The sequence below is a fragment of the Meleagris gallopavo genome, chromosome 4, assembly GCF_000146605.3.
Source record: "Meleagris gallopavo isolate NT-WF06-2002-E0010 breed Aviagen turkey brand Nicholas breeding stock chromosome 4, Turkey_5.1, whole genome shotgun sequence".
In the NCBI taxonomy this organism is placed as follows: domain Eukaryota; kingdom Metazoa; phylum Chordata; class Aves; order Galliformes; family Phasianidae; genus Meleagris; species Meleagris gallopavo.
Genome location: NC_015014.2, coordinates 64,780,258 through 64,805,384, shown reverse-complemented (window position 1 = coordinate 64,805,384; position 25,127 = coordinate 64,780,258). Strand labels below are relative to the sequence as shown.

At 52.4% G+C, this 25,127-nt stretch overlaps 1 protein-coding gene across 1 annotated transcript; it reads left to right on the top strand.

Annotated features, from left to right (window-relative positions):
• The first annotated feature begins 1,005 nt into the window (after positions 1-1,005).
• ADAM33 (ADAM metallopeptidase domain 33) lies at positions 1,006-23,524 on the top strand. The gene is given in 24 exon segments (XM_010710567.3): positions 1,006-1,111; positions 6,614-6,690; positions 9,031-9,106; positions 9,433-9,509; positions 9,739-9,925; positions 10,402-10,467; positions 10,577-10,648; positions 11,085-11,251; positions 11,353-11,437; positions 12,039-12,181; positions 13,367-13,544; positions 13,926-14,015; positions 14,371-14,566; positions 15,309-15,417; positions 15,887-16,091; positions 17,163-17,240; positions 18,142-18,202; positions 18,205-18,249; positions 18,470-18,620; positions 19,247-19,337; positions 19,727-19,972; positions 20,317-20,480; positions 21,260-21,277; positions 22,337-23,524. Coding segments are annotated over 24 exon segments (2,712 nt in total). The 5' UTR covers positions 1,006-1,033; the 3' UTR covers positions 22,389-23,524.
• Positions 23,525-25,127: the final 1,603 nt, after the last annotated feature.

The window sequence follows — 25,127 nt, the reverse complement described above, 5'->3', positions numbered from 1 at the left end:
GTTCCCCTTCTTGGAGGACAAGGGAGTCTGCCACTGCCTTATCTGCAGTTATTCCTGGAATCTGATTAAATGCTGTGTGTAATGAGAGCTGATTAAATGCCACCGGGCGATATCGTGCTGGGACTGCTCCCACCCGCAGCTCCTTTTCTTTCCCTCTTTTTTGTCTCAGTAACACCATCCTTCCCCACCCCAGTTCCCCACATCACTGCAGGGGGACCAAAACAAATATATTCAGTGACCACACTGTCAGCCCCTTCGTTCCTGTCCCTTTGCCATTTATTGGGGAGGGTTATGGGATCCCAGCTTCCACTAACATTTCCCTTGGCGAGGTGGCCCGGCGCCGGCCCTCATCCCCTCTCAGCAGTGTCTTCAGCAGCAGATTTCATTTTGTTCTGTTGTTTTCTTGGCTTAAGTCATTGAGAACCACTCACTCTGCTGCAATCAAATGCAGCCACGTTGTTTATGAGAAGAAAATCTTAGAAAGTCTGCCTGGCTCCGGCTGAGCCCCAGGACGCTGCTGGGATGTGTTGGATACAGCCCAAGATGTTTTTTTTTTGTGTGTGATTTTGGGAGCTGGCACATTTTTGGGGCTGGGAGAATGGAGATGCTCCTGGGAGCTGTGGTTTTGTGCTGGTGGCCAACCCTGCAAACCCAAGAAGCCCCCCAGCTTCATTTCTTTGGGGAAGCTCCTGCTGCTGGAATGTGCTGTGGGAACTCCCCAGCTCTCTGTGCTCACCATAACCACGTGAATCATAGAATCACTCAGGTTGGAAAAGACCTCAAAGTTCCCCAAGCCCAACCCATCCCACCGTGCCCACTGACCTCTCTCAGTGCACAATTCTGGAACATCTCCAGGGATGCTGACTCCACCTGGGCAGCCTGTGCCATTGCCTGACTGCTCTTTTGGAGGAGAAATGTCTCCTAATATCCAGCCTGACCCTCCTTTGGCACAACGTGAGGCCATGGGAGCTCCCCAGCTCTCTGAGCTCCCCGTAGCCCAGGTGCTCACCAGCTCTTCTCTCCCACAGGGCCGATGTCCCAGGGAGAGTGGGTGACACCACATTGGCTCCTGGGGGGTCGCAGCCGGCGAGCTGTCAGCCTGGATGACAAGGTAAGGACACAGATGGCTTCTGCCCTCCCCACTGTAGGGTAGGGTTGTGTGATGCCAGGTCTCGGATGCAGGGCACGTGTTGGAGTGCCCAATTTATGGCATCCATGAGTTTGGCGATGAAATTGGAGGCTTTAACAGCGGATTAATTAAATACTGGGTGGCTGGATCCCAGGCTGGCAGAGGCTGAAGGACCACATCCAGGCAGACTTTGGAGGTCCCCAAGGAGAAAGCCCTGCATCTCTCTGTTCCCTGTGCCAGCACTTTGGCACCCACCCAGCACAGCAGCGCTGCTGATGGGCTCCGGGCTCAGCCTGCTGCCTGGCTCTGTCTCCCTGATGTCCAAGAGCCGTGTGCTGGATGGGACACCCCTCCCCAAAGCTCACTGCTGGCTGCCACATTGTCCCCTCCATCCACACCTCCAACCCCCGCTAGGTGATGGAAGGAAACTGCTGAGGTTTGAGGTTTGGTAGAAGACACAGTGCTGGGAAGTGACCTCCTCTGGTGGCATCTATGATGGTGACGGGGTCTGAGGATGCAGTTTTGAAACCACCTGAGATGTTTCCACGTAAGACCTCCTGGTTGGTGCCTTTCACTTTCTGGGTAGCAACGCTCACACAGCAGCTGCTGCTGGGAATTGCATTTCTCCTGCAGCCAAAATAGCTGTGGTGTGCCCAGCCTCACACGTCTTATCCTGCTGGGGACAGCAGGGTTGGGTTCCAATCTATGAGAACCCGCCCTGGGGCTATATTTAGGCTGGAGGGTATCTGAGAGGCGAGTGGTTTATTTATACACTTGCTGCCCCAGATTGCAGTGGGATGTGGGGGCTCAATGCATCCCTGTGGCTGTGGGGCTGGGGAAGGGGCAGTGAGGAAGGACCTGGCACTTCCTGGCATCTGTTCTGCTTCCAGACAGCCCGAAACAAGGAGCTGCTGTTCGGCGGGGATGTGGGGAGGGGCTGCAAGCCAGCAGAGGGGCGGTTTGTAGGGGAATTGCTGGAGGAACCAAAGAACAGGGCAGGGGCGAGCAGGATTCTGCTTGCACGTCAAGACCCAAAGCGTTGCTATAACCTCTCCCCTCCAGCCTGGCCTTTTTGTCCTCAAACCACCACCAAGTGCTTATTTTTAGGATAAATCCATTCTATTCTGTCTGCTGCTGCCTTTCTAGCAAAGGTGCTGGAAATAGTTACGTTGGCTTGGTGCGGATGTGACATGTGTGGCTGCCCTGTTGCCCTTCCCAGTGCACAAAGAGGCTGTTTGTCTCCTTTTGGGGTCTGCAGTGTGCTCCTGTATGGCCTGAGGCCACGGGGAGGAGGAGGAGGAGATGCATCTGAGTGAGGAGGCGTCAGGATTTGGGGCTCCTCTTGCAGCGCCACGAGCTGGGATGAATTGTGTTGAGATGTGGGCTGGATAGCCTGGAGTTGTGAGTGCAGCTGGGCTGAGTGCACGAACCCCTGTGTGGCTGGACCCATGTCTGCCTCCTGAAGGTGCAAGACATTGGGTTCTGGCGCGAAAGGTTGGGTTCTGGCACGGAATGATGGGATTCTAGCAATGGGTTCAAGCCCAAAGCAATAGGGTTCAAGCACAAAACGTTGGGTTCCAGCATGAAATGATGGGTTCAAGTGCAAAACAATGGGTTCCAGCATGAAACAATGGGTTCAAGTGCAAATCAGTGGGTTCCAGCACAAAATGATGGGTTTCCATCGTGAAACAATGGGTTCAAGCACTTAGCGGTGGGTTTAAGCGTGGTGTTAGCAGCAGGCAGGATGCTGCAGGGTGGCCCATACCACTTTCCCATTCTGGGAAGCACCAAGGGGACACCATGGTGTCTTCTCTTCCCAGTGATGCTCCTCCTGGCTCGATGAGGTGGCCTTGGTGGCCCCGCACAGAAGTGGGCATGCAGGACCCTGTTGTTAGGGCTGAACTCTCACAGGCTCCGTGGCTCCCAGCACACGTGGAAATGATTTGGGAGAGGCCAGGAGGAGGTCATGAGGACCCTGATTGCAAACAGCTCCCTTGTTGCTGAATTGGTGTGGGATCCTGTCCCCATCAACCTGGTGGCTGACAGGATGGTTGTGCTGTCTGAGCTACTGATTTCTTTTCCCTTTGCAATCGCTTGTTCCCATGTGCCTGGGAAGCATCAGCAGCACTGGGAGGAGCAGGAAGGGAGGAGTGGGATCACCCGATCCCTGCCCAGGTGCTGTCACCCATTCCTGCAATATCTGTTTCCTGCAGGGAAGCCCTTTTCCCTCTGCAACATGTGGCAGGGCAGACCAAGCCAGCATGTAGCTTCTGAGCTGGATTTGCTTTGAAACAACCCGAATCCTGCCCCTTTATTCAAGGGTTGGGTTCTCCTGGTTCTCCAAGAGCTGGCTGCCCCCAGGATGCTCTTCCAGCGAGTGGCTGGAGGCAGAGGATTGCCCTGGAGGTCTTGGATTTCCATCCTGGTGTGCATCAAGCTGCGCTCTGCTGCATGTTTGAGTGATGGGGAACTCTTGAAACCCAAACTCTGCTGCTCAGCTCCAGCTGTGCCTGAGCCTGGGGAGGACCTGGCTCTGCTGTAATGCTCTGTCTGGGAGCTCAGCTGCAAAACCCATCACTGTATCCTCTGCGGGGCGTCCACATCCCCGTGGTGAGATGGGAACCCATCTTCCCTTCCTCCTCTCTGCATCCAGACTTGCATGGGCTTACCCAGGACGTCAGGGCTTGTGGGACTTGGAGCCGTGGAGAGACAAAGATCGAGTAACAACACAACCCTCTTGGCCTCAGCTTCTCTGCTGAGGTTTTTCTGATCAGTGGATTGAAAGAGAAAAGTGGAGCCAAACTCTGCCCCGTGGGCTCCTCGCCAGGGCGGGTTCATCCCAGCTGCTCTCCCAGCACAGCCCATACTGGGACTGGGTTTGTGGGATGTGCTGGAGCGGGGCCACCAGTACGTGGCCTGGCAGCTCCTGCAGCATGCAGTGGGGATCTGTGGGTCCTGGAGACAGACGGTGGTGTTTGGGTCAGGCAGGATGGTGCTGGAGTTTCGGAATGATGCCAGAGCTTTGGGACAGTGTTGGAGACTGGGATGGTGCTGGAGTTTGGGGTAGTGCTGGAACTGGGGGTAATGCTGGAGACTGGGATGGTGCTGGAGTTTGGGTAGTGCTGGAACTGGGGACGGTGTTGGAGACTGGAATAATGGTGGAGCTTGGGATGATGCTGGAGACTGAGACAGGGGCAGACTGGAATACTGTTGGAGCATGGGGTGGTGCTGGAGCTTGAGATGATGATGAGAACTGGGATATGATCCGTTCCCATTCCTGGTGCACACAGCCACATCCAGCAGCTCTCAGGGAGCCAACCGCCTGTCACTTAGGCTCAGGGCAAAATTACTATACTGGTGCTTAATTAACACAAAACACATCATCACCTTTCCTGGCCTAACAGCTGGGTTATTTGACTTCTGCCCAGCACGAGTGTTGCACTCTTTCTCCTTTCCCACATTTTCCTTATGTACTGCTGTTTATTTCTGCAGGGGTCCATCCGGGATAATGCCCCTCTCCCTGCTGCTTCCCCGTCCGTGTGGGGGAAACTGAGGCACGGGGAGGGACAGCCCCTTGCAGGGTCTGAGTGCTGACCCTATTGGCAGTGAGCTGTTTTCCAGCCTTCAGTGGTAGCACGGGGGCTGCAGGCATGAATGCTGCCCTGAAACACGTGTCCCTTTAAGGCAGCAGCTCGGGGACAAGCATTTTGCCATGAAGGCCCCAAAGTTGAGGCAGGGAGTAATTGCTGGGGAATTCAAACCAGGGCCTGGGGAGGAGGAGGAGGAGGAGGAGGAGAGGGCTCAGGGGTGGGAGAAGCAGCCTGGAAATACAGGGAGGCGGGGGAAAAGCAGGGAAATTGCAAGAAAAATGAGCAGACCATGTTTGGCCAGGGAGCGATGTTTGTATAAGATCATGTTCTAAAAATACAGCTCGTTCCCACCATCCGTGGAGGAGAGGAGCCTTCGGCCCTGGCTTCCTCCTCCTCCTCCTCCTCCTCCTCCTCCCGCGTGGCACAGGGCCCCTTGTTGTGGCTGTGCCTTGGCCATGCTGGGGCTGGTGGAGACCTCAATTTTGTTTTTTCTCTCTGCTTTTGTTGGTTTGTTATTTTAAAGCGCTGCCTCTGGGCTCCTTTTTTGGAGCTGGGGAGATGGCTTCTGGGGGGGGGCTCAGCTGTCAGCATTCCATCACTGCGTCCACATGACGCTGTGGGGCCAGCATCTCCCCATCTTTATCCCATCCTATCCCAAAACATCCCCCTTGGGCAATGTGAGCAGCTCAATTTGGGGAATTTGCCCGAAAAATAAGACCCTGCCACCACAAATCCCACGTGCCCCACACCATGAAATGCTTCATGGTGATGCTGTTCCCTAAGAACATCCCTAGGGCTACTGGGGTGTATGAAGAGCGATGTCCCACCATAGGGCCAGGAGAGAGGATTTGGGCTGTGGTTCAGCCATTTATGGGAAAATCACCCCCACCCCTTCGCATTCCTGGTGAGAAACGCGTGATGTTTGGAGCAGTGAGGCCGGAGCGCTGCCGGGACGGCTCCTTCCTCTCCCATTTATCTTCCTAGCTGGGAAAACCTCTGCGGCGTGGCAGCCACCGGCCCCATCCCACCACAGCCATGGCTGGGCAGGAGAGGGGGGTCAGCAGCACGTCCTGGATGGGGAAGGATTTGGGTGGGGGGTTGGACCCAGACGCAGGAGATGGAGGTGGGAAGGGTCCCCTTGGTTCTGCTGGGCTCCTGCAGCTTGGGGCTGCAGCGGCAGCCCAAGGTTGTGCGGTTGAATCCTGGTACGAGGAATCTCACCCCACATGGGCTGCTTGGGCTGGTTTGGATGGTCTTATGGGATATCTCCAGTTCCCATCCTCTGGGGAAATATTGGTGCTGCCTCCTAGCTGTGTCCCAGCCCTGCCTTTTTGTGCATGTCACCTCCTGCCACCACTGCCACCGTGGTGACAGCCCAACCTCAAAGGGACCCAACCCACGGTTGGGTGTAGAGACACCAAGCACTGCCAGGTGACACCGGAGACACTTTTCATGTTCCCAGCATTGGAGCTGGGGAGGGGACGTGAGCACAAAGTCTCACTTTTGGATTGTGTCACATCCCGTTGTGCACAAACCAATTATATTGGCGTGGATGCGTGCGCACGGTGAGGAAACCAGTTCCCATTAGGCTCCCTCCAAAGTGAGGGATTGAGTAAAGCCACCAGCATCCTGGGGAAGCTGAGTCAATCGCTTCCTCCCGCTGTCCCTGGGTATTTTTATCTGTGCCGTTACCGCTGCCTGGATGGGTGCTATTTATTCCTGTGGCCGTGGCACAGAGATGCCAACCAGCCCTGGCTCAGCACTGGGCACCTCCTCATGCCCTCCTCTTTTGCTCCCCTCCTGTAAGTCCTACAATAACACAGAGAAAGACAGGGGGCATCTTGTCTTGGGTCTGTCTCTCCTAACCCCATTCCTCCTTTGCTTTCTTCTGCAGGTGCCAGCGCCGGCGCAGGCAGAGGTGGCTGTGATGGCAGAGGGCAGAGAGCTCATTCTGGTGCTGGAGAGGAACCAGTAAGTGTTGGGACTGGTTGAGGAAGGGGTACAGCTGCAGGACACTGGGTTAGGGCTGAAATGATATTTTCCATGGCTTGTGCCTGCATCATACAAGAAAGAGGCTGGACAGTGCCATGGTGCAGGACAGTGTGGGTGAAGGATGGAGAAACCCAATGGAGTGGTTCTGCAGCCCTGCTCTAGGGCTGGTGCAGCAGGGTCTTTGGTGGCATCTTGGTAGCGCGGAGGACATTTGGAGCTGTGTTGATCTCCTGTTGGTCCAGTCTCGGTGGATCAAACAACCTCAAGATGACCCTTGGAGACCTTGTGGTGTTTGTTCTGTTGTGTTTTTGGGTTTCTCCTGGTGCTGGGTGGCCCTGTGGTCAAGCAGAATGTGGTGTCATGCAGAAAACCCATCCTTACAGGTCCAGTTTTGCTTCTGCTTTCTTTCAGCTGTGTGGGTTGCATGCTAATATGCAAAACCTAGCCTGATTCCTATCAGGCTCAAAAATGTTTTCATTTCTTCTAACAACCCTACCTTCTTCTGGAAGACATTGAGAGGGCTAAGACCTCGTCAGCTGGAGATGGTGTTGGGTTTGCAGGGAACTGTTGAATTGGGTATATTGAATTGCTCTGAGAGTGACCATGCATGGTGCCCAAGACAGTCTGAGGTACTCAATAGCATCAACAGCACTCAAGAGCATCTATGGCACCAAAATCCATTCAAATGGCTCCCAAGATTGGCCTAGCACTTGCATCTGCTGGGAGGACCAGTGCAGCCATGGCTGATTGAACTGCTGTCTTGTGCCAGCTAACAGGGCTACCTCGGCTACCAGGCTGTGCCATACCCCAAATCTTCTCTCCTATGGTGCTGGGAGAGATGGTTCTCCTCTGAACTGTTCCTCATGGTCTCTTCCAACAAGACCTTCCCTTGTGAAGGAGGAAGAGCCCCATCTCCCTGCTCTCACTTCCCTTGCCCTACCCTGCAGAGGACATCCCAGTGGGATGCCACTACAATGGAATTTGCTGTATCCCAAACTGGAGATAAGCTCAAATCTCCCACCTCCCTCAGCCCCCAGGCACTGTGTGGAGGTTTTCACATCTCAGCCAACCCCATCCCTGACCCCATTCCTGTTGCACCCCTTCCAGGACCCAATCTGAGCTCTCATCACGATCCTCTGCTGTACTGGAGTTACTGGTGCCAGGCGTCTGCTTGCAGGGATGTAGGTTTGGATGCCAGGACTGTGCCCACAGCAATATTTTTGGAATCAAACTAATCACAAAATAGAAACCAAGAGGCGGGGAGGCCCGGCACTGTTCTGGGCTGTCTGCTGGCAGCGTTTCCTTCTGTAGAACAAAACCAGAGGGTCAGCAGGGGTGAGCCCAGCCCTGCAGCTGGCTGAGCCCCTGGCATACTCAGTGCCCATCATCCCAGACTCTAGGGAGGACACATCTCTGCTGCTTTCCCTCTTGTGCACAGGCATATGGGATGTGGGCTGAGCTCTGGCTCTTCTTGCCTGGCGGCAGGAAGCAATTTGTCAGCACAGGGCTGTGTCACTGCGGGCTTGGGTGAGAGATGGCCGGCAGCTGTGGAGACAGGCTTTGCTAAAAGCAGTCTGAGAGTTCTCACCATCAGCTATTAGGAAAAATTTATTCTCAGAAGAGTTGTAATGCATTGGAACTGGCTGCCCAAGGAGGTGGTGGGGTCACCGTCCTTGGAGATGTTCAGGAACTGTGGAGGAGTGGCACTGAGGGACGTGGGCATGCTAGGGATGGATTATCAGACTTGATATTAAAGGTATTTTCCAACCTTCTATGATTATCTGACCAGCTCTGCCTTTTTGGGACATGCTGGTACGATGTTGGTATGGTTTTGCATCAAGAGCATCACGCTCATTGTGCCATGAGTAAGCTGAAGTGGATGGATAGAACTCGTGGGGCTGGAGACCCCAAACCTGCCATGCTCTGAGTCTGGACCCCAAGGATGGGACTGACTCCGTCTTCCTCAAGCTGATGATTCCCCTTTGGGGCTTTGGCTTGATGGTGGGTTTGGAGGCTGTTGTTTCACTGGGATGGGGGCAAATGGAGACTTATCAGTGCTGAGGACCTATGGGTGGGCTTGGTCCTTGTGGAGAAGCCATCACTCCATCCTTGATGGTGACCCCAACCCTGGTGAGCTGCACAAGTGGGCCTGGAGACTTCAGATTCCCCACTCACATCTCCTGGGGCTAAGCAGCAGAGGCACCTTCCTGCCCCTTTGGACCCTCTGTGCCACTGTGTCCCCACTGACCACGGGTCCCCAAAGGGTCAGCACATCCCTGGAACACCGGTGGGTTCCTCACTGCTCTGCTCTCTCTGCAGGCTGCTGGCACCAGGCTATACTGAGACGCACTACACCACAGATGGGCAGCCCGTGACGGTGACCCCCAACCACACGGTGGGCACATCACTCATCTCAGAAGAAGGGGGACAGTGGTTTTGAGGTGCCCCCAAAAGGATGAACCCTGTGTATCTCTGTCCCTCCCCCGTGCCAATCCCCTGTCCCTGATTTGTCACCCACGTGGCACATGGAATCCTGCCCCAGGCTGAACCTCCAGAGCTGGCAGCATCCCGGCTCCATCCCTCCTTTTCCCGGGTCCAGATGGATGCTGCTTGCTGGGAAGCATGAAGTGGATGGCTTTCTTGGGACAAGAAATTGGGATTTACAGCTGGAGGGCTCTGTGTGGTTGTTTCTAAGCAGGGTTTCTGCTGTCTTTTTTCCAGGATCACTGCCACTACCATGGGCACGTTCAGGGCTACCAGAGCTCCTGGGTCGTCCTCAGCACCTGCTCAGGAATGCGGTATGGAGAGTGTGGGAGAATTTGGGGGTTCTGAAGGGAAATGATGGATGCACTGCCTGAGGTTTTAATGCTAGGGATGTCTGAGCTCATGGACCTGCATTCATCCATCTCTTCTTGCTGCCCGGCTGGGTACCCAAGCTGAGGTGTGGAAAGTTCGAGGGATCTTGGCAGGGTTGGGTGAGCAGTGAAGGAGCTGTAGGAGCTATTTCGGTCTGTTCTCCATCACCAGGGGCTTGATTGTGGTGAACAGCAATGATACCTACTACCTTCACCCTGTGGGGACACCCGAGCCAAACCATCACCTCATCCACCGAGCAGAGCACCTGCACATCCCTGGTGGCACCTGTGCCCACGGCGATGACTTTGGGAACACCATTGGTGACATCGCCCGGCTCTTCCAGCTGGTGGACCACCGGGTACAGCCAGCTCTGGGTCCTTTGCTCATGGTGGGGTGGGGGGCTGGGAGTGGGGCTATCTGCATCCTTGCCCGGTGTCACAGAATCACAGAATGGCCAGGGTTGGAAGGGACCTCAAGGATCATGAATCTCCAACCCCCCCCTGCCCCATGCAGGGCCACCAGCCTCCCCATTTAATACTAGACCAGCTTGCCCAGGGCCCCATCCATCCTGGCCTTGAACATCTCTAGGGATGGGGTGTCTTGGGTGGGCAGCTCACATGGTTTGATTTTAGGCAGGCGACCTGAACAGGAAGCCCTAATACATGTGGGCTGGGACTTTGACAGACAGTATGGAACATGATATGGCCATGCAAATTGTCCGTGCCTCCTTGTGCCTCTGATTCACCTCTTGGCCATCCTTTCTGGGCAGATGTAGGAACATGTGATGCACTTTGGGCTTCTTCACTCCTCCAAGCCTTGCTGTCTGTCTTGCAGGTGAAGAGAGATGCCTGGAGGACCATGAAGTACATGGAGCTCTTCATCGTTGCTGACCACACACTGGTGAGTGTTGCAGGGGCAGGAATTTGCTCTGGTAGAAAAGCCAGGATCCTGCTCTGTATCCATCTCTGCTCTTGCTCTGCTGACCTTTCCCATCCCCATCTCTTTGCAGTTCAGGAACCAGAACCTCAACTTGGGCCTCACCAAGCAGCGAATTGTGGAGATCGCCAACTATGTGGACAAGGTAACGCCGGTCCCTTGTCACCATTTCTGTCACTCCCAGTGTGTCAGAAGTGCCTGAGCTCAAGGCCAGACTGAGGGGACTGTCTCCATGTCACTGGAACTAGGAGTCTAGGTGGTGGTTGAGAGTACAGGATGGGAAATGCATTCCCAACCACCAGTGATGGTGGACTCTCAGAGGCCAGGATCAAAGCTGGCATTGACGTGAGCCTAGTGTTGTGGTTCTCCAAGCCTAAGTACAGACAGTGCTGTCACGTGGTGGATGGGATTGTGCCACCCTGACAGTGTTGGTGGTAGAGCTCATGTGTGCTGGTGGATTTAGGCCAAGCGTATCCCTGAGTCAACCAACCAGAAGGAAAGCATGGAGACCCACCGGCTGGAACATCACGGTGGGGATGGTAGATCTCCAGCAGGTGTTGATCCCTGTCTCTTCCCTGAAGTTCTACAGGTCGTTGAACATCAAGGTGGCCCTGATTGGCCTGGAGGTGTGGACGGAGCGGGACCAGTGCACTGTCACCAGCGATGCCAACACCACGCTCTGGGCCTTCCTGCAGTGGAAGAAGGCTCTGAGGGCTCGCAAGAAGCACGACAATGCTCAGCTGCTGACGTGAGCACCTTGGGGATGGTGGGGCAGGGCAGCAGGTCTCCGTACTGATAATTAATCTGGTTGGGTTCACTAATTGCCCTTCTGTTCTTTCTGGTGAGCAGCGGGAAGACATTCCGGGGGACGACCATTGGCATGGCCCCACTGGAGGGGATGTGCAGTGCAGACAACTCCGGAGGGGTCAGCGTGGTAAGGGAAGCACGGGGGTCCCCATTGCCAACCCCCCCTGGGCTGAGGACCCCATTGTCACCCAATCCTAATGGGATTGTTCATGGACTTGGAGAACCAGCCTGGGCTTGGTCCTAGGATTAACCAGTGATGCTGGTGGCCCTCTCGAATGCTGGCCAAGCCCTAGGAAAGGTGAAAAAGGGAAGGTTTAAAGCTTTTGTGCCCTGTGTACACTCCCAGCAGAAGTGTTGGGCTATCCTGCATTGCTTCTGTCCTTTATCTTAAGTACCATCTGCCTGTGCCCTCTGGTTTGGCAGGGCCATCTCCATCCCAGATGGTCTTTCTCCCTCTCCTGATGGGGTGATGGTGATCCTGTGGTCCCTGGGCTGGCTGAGGCACACAGATTCCTGTTTTTTGGGATGTGTCTTTCAATGTCCCTTGTTTTCAGCGGTTTGCTCCAAGAAAAGATCTTCCCAGAGGTCCCGTGGTGGGCTTTTAGGAAACAAAATCCCACCTCTCCCATAGACCCTATTCATTTGGGACACAGCTGCCCCCCCCCCACCGATGTGGGGGCCACCCCTTTCTGCTCCCTAGAGCTGACGCAGCCCCTGCTCCTTGGCAGGACCACTCGGAGCATCCCATCGGAGCAGCAGCCACCATGGCCCACGAGATCGGCCACAACTTTGGCATGAGCCATGACAGCCAAGGCTGCTGCGTGGAGGCCACCCCCGAACAAGGCGGCTGTGTCATGGCAGCGGCCACCGGGTGAGTGGCAGGGATAGGGATGGGGATGGGGATGGGGACAGGATGCCCCACAGCAGGAACATGTCAAACATTTGTTTTCCTGCCCTCTGCAGCTCACATGCAGAGCTCCCCAGGCTGACCGCGTCTTCCTGCCACATTTCTTCCTGCGGTTTTTTGCTAAAACGTTTTTCCCCACGTGGGCAGGAAGGACGATTTTTGACTGTCTGCAGTCTGTCCCTGCTCGTGTGTTCATGTATCAGCTTATGGATGTATTTACTTGCTTACCTTACATGGGCTTAAAGGTTTTTTCCTGTAGCCCAAGAGATTTACCCCAAAGTTCCCCCAGAATCCTTGCTTCATGTCAGAAATGAGATATGCTGATATGCAAAGAACTGTTTGTCAGCAATATGAGGAAATGAAAGCAGCCCTGAAATGAGCAGAGTGTATCTCTTATGCATATATCCTGTGCTCTGCTTCCTCCTTCTCAATGCACCGCCCACAAAGCACTAGAAACTTATGCAAAATTACAGAAGAACTGTTCTATAGATGTCCCCGTTTCATTGCATGAGAGTTGGACTAGATGGCCGTTAAAGGTCCCTTCCAGATCAAATCATTCTGTGACTCTCAGAGCTGGTGTAGGAAATCACCAGCTTCTGCCAAGCTCCTTATGGGAAAGGACACGGGCTGCTCAAGAAATGACCATACGTGCACTAACTTCTCACTTTTTTTGCCTCTCAGGCCTTGTGAACAATTCATTTTCATTCCTTTTTCTTTCGCTTTAAATTTTTAAGGGTTTTTGTCTGTCTCAGCCTCCAAAGTATTGAAATAGACCCAAAGGGGTATTTCCCATTCTCCATTGAGTAATAACAGGCAGATACAGGCTGTCCACGTGGAGACCTGATCCAGACCATTGAGTCTCCAACCTCCAGGAGGCTTCTGTTGGAGATGTGGTGCTCTGGAGGTGGCACTGAGCAGCTCTGCTCACCCAACACAACCCATTCCCCAAAATATTTGGGTTCAGCATGGTGTCCCCTGGTTTAGTGTCTGGGTTACCAATGCGGGTTGGGGTGGGAGGTGGTCGTGTGGATGCAACTGGACGATGGTGTTTGCTGCTTGTCCTTATTTCCCAGCTCTGACTGTGGTTTTCCACTTTCTCCTGGCTCCACACGCCCTGGTTCCACCCTTCCCCATCTGTCCCCCATACAGACACCCCTTCCCGCGTGTCTTCAGCTCCTGCAGCAAGAGGCAGCTGGAGAACTACTTCCAGAAGGGAGGTGGCATGTGTCTCTTCAACCTGCCCGACACCAAGGACCTGGTGGTGGGACGGAAATGTGGCAACGGCTTTCTGGAAGATGGAGAGGACTGTGACTGTGGGGAGGTGGAGGTACGGTGCTGGAGAGGGGTGGTTTGTGTCTCAGCTCTGCTGGAGGTTGCAGCATGGGAAGGGGTCTCTGCAAAGGGAGTGGGTTTGGGATGCCATCCCAAAGGCAGTGCTGTGATGGGTGGAGAAGGGACTGAGAGGGTGGTGAGGCTGTGGGACAGGGTGACTGTTGCAGTTGTGGATGCTCATCCCTGGTGGTGTTGAAGACCAAGTTGGATGGGGCTTTGGGCATCCAGATGGTGGGAATTGGATGGGCTTTAAGGTCCCTTCCAGTCCGAGGCACTCTATGATTCTATGAGAGCAGTGATGGGAAGGGGGAAGGGATGGACTCATCGAGCATTGTTGCTGTCTATAACTCTACATCATTGTCTTCTCTGCATACAGGAGTGCACCAACCCGTGCTGCAATGCACACAACTGCACGCTGAAGATGGGGGCCCAGTGTGCCCATGGTGACTGCTGCCAGAACTGCAGGGTAATCCCCCCTCTGCCCTCCACCCAGTGCCCACCTTGGACCAAGCATTGAGACACGGTCCCCATGAGACTCACACACTGCATGTCCCCAGGTTCAGCCCTCCTGGTGCCAAATGATGAGGGTAACGCAGAAATACACATAAGATATGCATAAAACCTGTATCTTACAGGGAGTCTCTGCTTTGTGGCTGGGGTCCAGTCCCAAAATCTGGCTCTATACATCAAAGCCCCTTACAGTCCCAGAGGGGACATTATAGATGCTTTATGCCCCATGCTGTGCCAGAAGGTAGCATCCATCTGAGCTGATCCCATTTGCTGCTTTTGGGTGCTGATGCTTCTCTCTTCTCCTGTGGCAGCTGAAGGTGGCTGGGACCATCTGCAGGGAAGCAGCAGGATCCTGTGACCTCCCTGAATACTGTACGGGTGCCTCACCCTACTGCCCAGCCAACGTGTACCTGCTGGATGGCTCGTCCTGTGCCTATGGTGAGGCATACTGCAACAATGGCATGTGCATGACCCACCACCAACAGTGTGTCCAGCTCTGGGGACCAGGTGAGCCTCAGTCCTATCCCACAGGCATCCTCATGGCCCCTTACTGGAGCAAGAGCCTTGCTGGGTCTCCGTGTTGTGTCTCAGTGGTGTCCTTAGGCCCCCTGCCTACAGGGGTAGGGTGTAATGAGTGGAAGGTGTTTGTATCCAGGGTTGGGTTAGTGTCTGTGGGGCTGGTGTGGAGGGCAGAGCATTCTGCTGTTGTACATCACAGGTGCCTGGTCCTGCACTGTGCATAGCTCATCATAGAATCATTGTGGTGGAAAAGGCCTCTAAGATCACCAAGTCCAACCATCACTCCATTGCGTATGGTCCCCATAGTGCATATAGCCTATACATTACATGCAGCTTGTATGGCCCCCGTGCTGCATTGGGCTGCTCCTCACCCCTTTGCACACTGTGCTCCCCATACTAACATCCTTGACATCTTGCTCTATCCCATGGCTTCCATCCTAATAGTGTGCAGCTCCCTACCTGCATTCACACAGCACACTGCCAACCCCAGGGCCAGAAGACTGCAGCAGGCACAAAGGGGAGGAAACCTTCCCCCATGGCCAGCATCTTCTGCAAGATCCCAGAGCAAAGGGACTTTTATCCTTCTTGTCTTGTTCTTGACCCAACACCCACCTTGGAGCCTTCTCCAAGGTGTTCTCCCCATGAGCATCCATCCATTAATTGCAGTGCTGGTGTTTCTCCCTGCTTTCCTCATCCTGCTGATTATGAAGGACCTTTTTTCCCCTGTCAGGAGCCTGGCCAGCCCCAGCTGCCTGTTTCCAGGATGTGAACATGGCTGGCAACACCTATGGAAACTGTGGCAAAGACAGCCAAGGGCGCTATGTGAAGTGTGACAAGAGGTGGGTGAGGCACTGACATGTGCAGGTACTCTATCACCTGTAGGTCCCAGTGCCCAACAATGGGGCTGGCAGGGCTGTTTCCCACCTTCAGCATCACTGTTTTGGGCCAGAGGAAGCCATCAGGTCCTTCCTGGGCTTAGTTCCATCATAACTGTGAGGTCGCTGTGTCACCACCCAGCCCAGCCCAAAGGGAAAATCAAGGACAGCATCTACAGGAGAGCCTGTTTAGGGAATGTGTGCTCTCCAGTATTCCCAGTTAGTCAGTGATCTTAGAGGGGTCCCCCTGCCTGTTCACTTCAGCATCATTTCAGCAACAGTCTCCATAGTTGATCTAAGCCTTTCTGAACCTCTTCTATCATACCCTCCCATGGCCATAAATTCAGAGGGGTGAGCTAGCGGGCAGTGGGATGTGGCAGGAAGGATGAGTCAGTCTTCACCTGCCTTCATCTTGGCTCTACCCTGCTCCTAGAGATGCCATGTGTGGCAAGATCCAGTGCCAGAGCTCAGCCAAGAAGCCCCAGGGGACCAACACAGTCTCCATTGACACCACCATCCGCTTCAATGGACGGGAGGTGAAGTGCCGGGGCACCTACATGTACACTGCCAAGGATGATGAAGAAGACCTCTCTGACCCTGGGCTGGTGATGACGGGGACAAAATGTGGAGATGGAATGGTGAGTGCCTTTTCTTAGGGTTGAGGTTTTCTTGGGGAACCAACCAAGGTTTGTGTCCCAGCTCCACTGTGGACAATGACAGTTCTCTATGTGATGACTAGCCCCCCATCCATGGTTTCCACCACATTTGCAGGCATTGCCCTGATGATATGTCAGCTGTGATATCACAACTCATAGAACAGTTTGAGTTGGAAGGGGCCTTCAAAGTTCATTTGGTCCAACTCCTCTGCAATGAACAGGAACACCCACAGCTCCATCAGGTGCTCAGAGTCCTGTCCAGCCTGACTCTGGCCACACATCACCAGATGTTTATGTGTAGGCCATCAAGTCCTCTTCTCTTTGGTCTCCGTCTTAATTTTCCCATTTAATGAAAAGTCGAGCAATACCAGCAAGAGATCCGTACTCTAGGACTTGATGAATGGGGTCTTCCTCCTGTGACTAACTGTTTTCCAGTGGGAAAACTGTTAGGAATCAAAATACCTATTTGGATAGATACAAAATGTGCTGCTAACTGAGCACGAGTCTCTTTTACAGCACCTGCATCTCCAAGTACTTTACACAGGGTCAGTGCAGCTTAGAATGGGCACAAGCCTGGTAGACAGCATGATAGCAAGGATGCATGCCAGCTGGCTGGAGAGATACAGCCGTCACTGTTTGGCATTTTCCTTGTGAAATATCCACCCCAGTTTGTGATGGAAAGCCAAAATGTTGACATTTTTATGAGAAAGGATGGCTGTTTTTGAAATCCAGCATTGGCTTTTTTGGCTGGTGCCCACCTTTTAGGGCTGGAGGGAATGTGCCTTCTCCAGCAGCTGCCAGGTGGGCTGTCAGGGAGGGAGGTGGCAGTGGTGGAGTGTGTCTCTACTGAGCCACATGGGATTGGGAATTGCTGGAGATTCCTGGGCTGTGCTGAAAGCTGGAGAGAAATACATTCACTTGGGACAATGAGACAACCAGCTTTCATTGTGTACGTTCAGTGTCTTCCCAGAAGACTCCTGTCTGTGAAGCCAAAGTATCACTGTGCTCCATCTCTTGAGCCTTTCCCAACCTTTTCTCTTGTCTTTCTCTCAGGTTTGCAAAGACCGCCGGTGCCAGAATGCCTCCCTTTTTGAGCTGGAGAAGTGCGTTTCCCAGTGCAACGGCCATGGGGTGAGTTTCCATCTGAGACCTACAGCAGCTCAGATCCTTACGCAAAACCGAGTCATCTCCCACCGGGATGAGCCTTGTGACACAGCGGGCATCTGCTTTTCATAACTCTTAACTTGGAGGTCAGCTATGGGTGAGACCAAGCCGAGGTCTTTGCTTGTCTACGTCCAAGTTAGAAGGAGAAAATTATTCTTGCTGTGATGTCCATCTGCAAAATTTGGATCAGGGTACGGTTTGAACTGGAGAGTGTTCAGAGCTCGGAGCAGGTGTCTGTTCCCTCTGAGAACAAAGCAATGATCAGAAACTCAACAGGGACTGCAAAAAATGCAGGGAAATTGTGTAGCAAATAGAAAAAAGCCACTGTTGTCCGAAGCTTAAAGGCTGCAAAAATGTGATGCCTGCAGATGAGGACTGCTTAGACCATGGCTTTGTCGGGTGAAAAAACAACAAACAAAATGCTTCTTGGTTATGAAAAAGGCAATAGGTAGAACAGTCAATACTCAGCCTAGTTAAGGCTCCTGGTTTGGATTCTCTGCTTCAGAAATGCTGTGAACTGGGGGGACATACCCCAAGGGGAAGGCGTTTAATGAAATTCTGGCTTAGCACAAAGCAGCAAGGCACAAAGCACTAAGTGTAAAACTGAAGTTATGAGAAACCTCTCTGCAAGGTTTATACAACAAAGATCAGGAAAAAGTACTGCCAGCAGGAGAATGTGTCCACATTGCAATCACAGATTTGATGGCAAAGTTGGCATGATCCAAGTGATGTCCAAGGGGTGAATGGTAGCAGGGTTAAGCTCCTCCTGTCCAGATTCCTGCCATTGGCACGTGATTTCTGCCCTGTCCTATGGATCTTCATTTTCATCCATCCCTGTTGGTCTCCAGCCCTCTTTCTCTCCCCACAGGTTTGCAACAGCAACAAGAACTGCCACTGCAATGCAGGTTGGGCTCCTCCATACTGCGAGAAGCCGGGTTTGGGGGCAGCGTGGACAGCGGACCCGTGCAGCATGACAGTGAGTGCAGGCTGGAGCAGTGGGGTGGTGATGGAATCCTTGAGATGGAAAAGGCCACTAAGATCATCCAGTCCAACTATCAACCCATCATCACCATGCCCACTACGCCGTGTCCTTAAGACCGAGCAGAGCCATGCTCTGGATTTGGCCCCTACCAAAGCAAACCCGAAGGCTGATGACTCTTCTGGCCCCACATTAATCTTTGTGCTTTCCCTGACAGATTATGAAGCCATCTTGGTAACAATTCTGCTCATCTTCCTGCTCTTCCTCCCGGCCCTGGTGGGGAGCATTTACTTCTGGTACCGACGGGAGAACTCGCTTCTGAATAAGTGGATCAAGGAGATGAGGAGGAGGAGCCGGGAGACATACAGGTGGGTGATATGTCCTAAATTTCTTCTCTCTTGGGAACCCAGTTAGACCCTGAAACCTTTTATTGGAAGCAGCCAGCCTGGTAGGATGGGTGGGGAGGAAGCACAGCACCAGCTTCAGTAGGATCTGAGACTGCTTTGAGATGGAAAGAGCTCTTCCTGGGGACAATCTGAGGCTTTCAACTCTCTCCTGTGCAGAGGACAGGAATGATCTGTTGGAAGGGATGACCCTAGAGAGTGATGATGAAGGCAGCCTGGTAGCAAGGATCTCCCTTGCCATCTGCTCCAAGCAGGCTGCAAGAGCTGGAAGGGCTCTAAATGAACACAGAATTTGAGTATTCATTATTTCCTCTCCCAGCACAGGCTCACAAACATATCTCAGAGCCCCTACAAGCATTTGAGAAAAAAACCCAGAGCCAGACATGTGCCTTTTTTATATGCCTAGTGATTTCATAAATGCCTTTACTCAAGATTGACTTATTGTCCCTGCCCACCTAGCCCTGCCAGGCATTTCCCTGTGTGTTCCCAAAGACAGGACCTTGCTGATGTGCAGCCTTTTGGGAGGGAGCTGTTGCAAAGCTGATTGCTTTGTTTTGCCCTCTGTGATTTATGTTTGTGATCCTGGGCAGGAACACAGCCTTTGGTCGGAAGGCAACCAGTGGCCATTCCAAAGCTGCTTTCACCTTACGGAACATTTCCACCTCCAGCCACGATAACAAAGTAAGTAACATCCCAGCATCCAGGTTTGCTTTCCTCCCTGGTCATGATATTGTGGTGATCGCATTTCCCTCTAGCAATGGGGCTGGTGTTTTTCCCTGTGTCTGTGGTGTGAGCCCTCAAGCAGTATTATACATTCCTGCTAAAAACAGATCTTTTGAGCTATGTGTGCTCCAAAAGATCTCAGTGACTTCTAGGATACTTTGCAGGGAGTTGGCCCCATCCTCATGGCAGAGTGAAGCTGATGGCTTCGCACTGTTCCTCCAGGCAGGCAGACACTTCTGCTGGTGGTTGCTGCATCTCTGGTGGCCTTGGGATCACCCAAGCCAAGAACCTAGAACCTGTCTCCCTAGGAAAATGCACTTAGGTTTTTCCTTTTCTCATCTCTGCAGGCAACGCGAGCTGCATTCCCCCCCAAAACCTGCCCTCGCCAACCCGGCTTCCAACCCATCAATGTTGTCCATCCCTTTCGTCCACCTCCTCACTCCATCCCTCCACGCCCAAGGGACCCCAAGCCTGCCAGGCCACCTCCTCCAGCTGGCAAGTCACCCCTGGTTCCCACCAAAACAATCGTCTCTCAAGCAAAGCTGCCTCCTCCTAAGAAACCTCTTCCATCCAGCCCTGTGAGGACCCCAGTGGTGAGTTGTATTGGCTGCCAGAGTTCCCCATTTTTGGCTACCTGTGGCTCTGTTGGAGTGGACACAGTTGGGGAGTTGCCGTGGCATCCTAAGAGATGAATCTGTTGCAGTGCTGAAGAAAGCTCGGTAGATGCTGAGAATATTTCAGGGTACTTTGGGTACAGTTGTATGCTTTGAAACATGCAACAAGGACTTGGACGTGATGATCCTTGTGGGTCCCTATCAACTTGGGATATTCTATGATTCTACGACCTCAGCTCTACAAAAGGAGAAAAGGGGTTGTAAGACATCACTGGAGGCTTCCCTAAGGATGTTGTCTCTCCTTAAACATTTTGTGATTCCAGGTGGGCCCAAAGCACCAACCACCACGTCGGCCACTGCCTGGATGTCCTTTTCTGGCCAAAGAGCTGCCTCCTGCACCTGGACAGACCCTGCTGGTCACGGTCCCTCCTACCAACGTCAAAGCCTTTGGTACAAGTGCCATGAGCCACTCTACGAGGCCATCCAAGTAAGTTGAAGGAGGAGTTGAGTTGCTTCCCAGCACACCGGGGCCATGCAGGCAGACACAGCAGGGTCTCATGGGTCATGGGTTTCTGTGGGACGTCCTCAATGTCAGCACGGTGTGCTCTGGCTTGCTTTTTGTTCCCTCATCTACAGCGTGGCCTGTGTTTTGTGGTAACTCTGTCCATGGGAGGTGGGGTCAGAACTAGATGGTCTTTAAGGGCCCTTCCAACCCAAGCTGTTCTATGATTCCATGATTTGATGATTCTCTTAGTCCTCCCCAATATGTCTGCTGTGTTGGGGGTCTGTGCCTGCTGCTGGGGCTGTAGAGCAACTTGAAGCCCACTAGGTTTGAGAGAACCTGGAAGATGGCTTTGGTGCCCAGCTTCTAGGGGCAACAGCAACAAATAGGAAGGAAATCAGTTGATCCCCCAAATCCTGCCATGTGGGGAACAACTGCAAGCCAAGAATTTACCCAAATGTTGACCCTACCATCAACCCCATACCCATAGTGCAGGAGAAAAGCCTGCCTGTGTGTTAGTCAGAGCACCCACAGGCACTCCATGCCTCCACCTGATTGGACATTGAGGGGTTTGGCCAAGGTTGGTCAATGGTGACCAGGGTTTGAGTTTTTGGTCCTGTAGGGTCATGATGAATTAAGGGGAATACCATATTTTGGTGGGTGCATGTGGCTTCGCATCCTGGAGCATGAGGGCTTCTGGTTTGCTGCTGGGGGACAGGGGAGAGATGGACAATGATGGTATCTTTCATCTTTCCTCCCTACAGGCCGATGCCACCTCAAAGGTGAGTTGCAGACACCATGCAGGAACATGGGGGACCTTGTGCACTAGGGTTTGACCCGTCAAGCTGGAGTTTAAATGTCTCCCTTCCCAGAAACTTGTAGATGAGTTCCTTTCAACTCGTGCTATACTGCTAAATTCGATGAAAATGGGTCAGTGGGTACTTTTGTATCCCCTCATGATAGCCAAGGCCTTATCCAGCCGTGGAAGGAAGACGCCATGTTGAACTAACGTTGACCCTCATCCCCAGATGGTCTAATTACTGCTTTGATCTTCTTAAACTATTTTAGGTCCGTGTTCCTTTGTGGTTGCCACCACAAGGAGGCTGAATATGCCCCAGAATTCTCAATGTAATTCAATCTCTACAGATAGTCTCTCTTAGTAGATAAAATAAGCTTGTTCTCGGGTCCAAAAAGAGAAAGGTTTGGCACATCTCTGCTTATCCAAGATAAAGCACTTTTGCCCTTGCTGTTTTCAGCCATACAATTCTGAAACAATGCCAGCTTCAGGAAGTGTAGACTGGCAGGGCCAGATGTGCTGGGAAGTGGGATGTACCATATCCCAGTCCTGATTCATTACTAGGCACTACCAGCGTGGTAAGAGGTAGGGAAATGTCCTTCCTGGTTGGTTGAGGTGAGAAATTTCATGAGTTCTCAGACTATGGGGACTTTCTCACAAAGGCTGGCTTGGTGACATCTCTGGTAGTGCACAAACTGCCTTGGTTGTTCTTGAGAAACTGAGAACCCCTTGGGGGACATCTCTCCAGCAGCAGGTAGGCTCCCAGGTGTCACCACTGGTTACTGCCTGGTGCCAACATGTGCTTTTGTCTCCTGTCAATGTATTGAGGATATGTCTAAGGCCAGCACCTCAAAGCAATACCATCTGGGATTGTATTTTTGAGAGAGGACTGTGAGCAGGACAGTCTTGGATCCTCTCTGATCTCATAGACAGCAGCTGATCTTCCCTTCCTGAGATGTGGAAGGATGGTTGTGATGGAGGTGGTGGATGCTTGGTCTCTCTGCGCTCTGTTGAATTGTTTCCTTTCTCTTTTTACTTGCTCTAGGCCAGTCCCAGCCATCAAAGTCCAATCAACCTCCTTCCCCTTGAAGAAGTGACAACCAAAGGACACCTTAAGCCCATTCTTCCTGAGCTGGCTCTCCTGATTTGCACTGCTGCTGGCGACAGGGGTCTTTTATTCCTCTCATTTTATTTGGTTTGGTTTGTTTTTTTTTTTGGTTTTTTTTTTTTTAATTTTTAATTACCAGAGGACTATTTTTATAAGACAGAATGAGTACTCAGCACAAAACAGTAGTGGTGGGGGGAAGAGAGGGGAAATTGGTACCGTGGTATAACTGAGGGTTGCAGTATGGGGTTACCGTGGTGGAAACTCCACCGCAGCTCTTGCCATCACTTCTTTGCCAGTTTACCCACCAGCTTTGATTTCTTACTGACATTGCACATGGGCTGGTTGGGGTGACCTGGGGTCAACTGAACATCCAACACTGATGAAAGATGCTGACAACGGCAAAAGCTGTGTAATATCCTTCTAGCTACCTCCTCCTTCTCCTCCAGTCATGGTGAGATCCCCCCACCACCCATGGCCACCAGAGTTCAATGCTGGGCGTTGTCTCCATTTGCCATGAGACAAAAATAGTTGCCAGTTTGGACTGTGCCATCTGGTGCTGGGACATATCCGTGAAGGATCCAAGTTCTCAGGCTCCTCCTGGCCCCCTACCTGGTTGCACAAGAACAAACAGTGACAATCCTGGGGCCACACCTGGAAGGAGAAGCCATCTGGGAAATGGTTTAATGTCTGCAGTGCTGGTGACAGCTGGTGCTTTCAAGGGGCTCAGGAGCTCTTCAAATACGTTACATTTTCCCCACTCGTGGGACAAGCCCAGAAGTGGTTTGTGAGCTGCTATCACTGCTGTCTGAAGTGGGAAGGAGCCACAAGCCAGGAACAAGAGCAGGAAGACCTCCTGCCTGTGCTTTTGGCTTGCCCAAAGGCCTTGGCCGAGCCATTGCGTCTCTCTGTGCCTCAGTTCCCCCCGTCTGTGAAATGGGGGGTAATGCCTACCTCACAGGGATGTTGTGAGGTTTAACGAACTGATGTCTTGAAAGGGCTTTACAATCCTCAAATGAAAGGTGCTCTTGACTTGCACAGTACTATTCCGTGCCACTTTCCTGTGACTTGACATGCGGCTCTGTCAGGGTCTGTAATGAGAACAAGAATACAGTCCCCTGGCTCCTCCGGCTGTTTTCTTGCTCAGAAGTTCCCCAGCCCTCTAGGCATCAAGAACTCTGGTTCTCCCACCGTACCACTGCAAAAACAGCCATCCCTGCAACCCCTCCATTGGCTTAAACCTGGGGTTGTTGGGTCCAACACATGGACGAACCTGGGTTAGATCCCATTGTGCCTAGGACTAAACTTTTTGGGATGTGTCACTCGACCATGTACCTTGCTCATGGTATAAGCTCAGGGACAGCCCTCAGGAAACCATTCTGCTGTTTCATTATCCTCAGTATTACAAAATGGCTGTGGTTAAGTCAACCTAAACCATCCTTTCTCCTATGATTATTACTTTTTTTTTTTTTAATTTTGTAAGTATTTAGTCGTGCTTATTGGTCTTGTCTGAAGTACCTTCACATGATTCACATAATTCACATACCAGCTCCAGCCTCATGGAATCATTTAGTTTGAAGGAGACATCTTGAGATCATTCCCAACTGACCTCCAGAGCATGGGATAAATGAGCAGGTCTATAAACCTGCCCAAAGTCCTGTTCTTTGCTGTGATCTCCAAAGGAAGGTCATGGTTAGACTTGAGGAAGAGCCTACAGAACTGCTGTATCCTTCTCTCTGTGTAGGTGTTAGAAGAGGGTAAAACAATTGGAGAGTGGAGAAGTCACAGTGATGAAGGGATTGGAAAACATTTTCTTAATTACTTGGATCATTTAGCTTAATGACAAAGTGAGAGATGTCGATGCTGCAGTCAGAAAACTGCCTTACTTTGTGGTGGGCACTTGGATGGTTGCATCAAGCTGGTGCAACACCCTTCAATTGCCCTTCAATGCCATCCCACTCCCTTTGTCTCCTCCTGTTGCAGCTGGGGAGCAATGGGGATCTCGACTTCTACAGCTGCCCAAAGCTCACCAGCATTGAAGAGGCACCTTCAGGGATTAAATTTAAGTTATTCAGGCTGGAAAGCAACTGATAGAAACTTCAGTTTCTGATCTCAGGGGTCCTACAAGGTCACGATAGCACAGGGCTCTGCTCAGCAGCAAATGGTGTTTTTACTCAAAGACCATCTATCTCCCTGGGAGATGTCTTAGCAGGCACCAATGGCTTTTCCTCAGTGCAGACTGGTGCAGAACCATAAGAAGGGATTGTAATTTGGGGATGGTGCATGACAGTCTGTTTGGTAGCTCTGTGGTGGTCACAGGGAGTGCAAATGGATGATGTCCACCCTGATGCACCTACAGCTATAACACGTGGCTCATGGGACAGGCAGGAATTGTGTCCTGCTTAGGGAAATTAATGCATCCAGGGAGGGTTTCGGGGTGTTGGGATGACACTAGGTGGCAGCAGACGACCAGCAAACCCTGTGCTCAGCCTTTCGTCTGAATGCTGCTGGGATATTCCAGGGATGAGAGCTTCAAGAGCAGTTTTTCCTCCTTGTTCTCTGCCCCAGCCCCACGGTCTGCAGTCCCTTTAGAAGTATATGCTGGGCATCAGCTTGCTCTGCTGACACACTAAGCACGAAGTTCAACATTTTCATTGGAAAATGGCAGCAGAAAGCAAAAGAAAGCCACACAAAAAAATCCCCCCCCCCCCCCCCCTTTTTTTTTTTACCC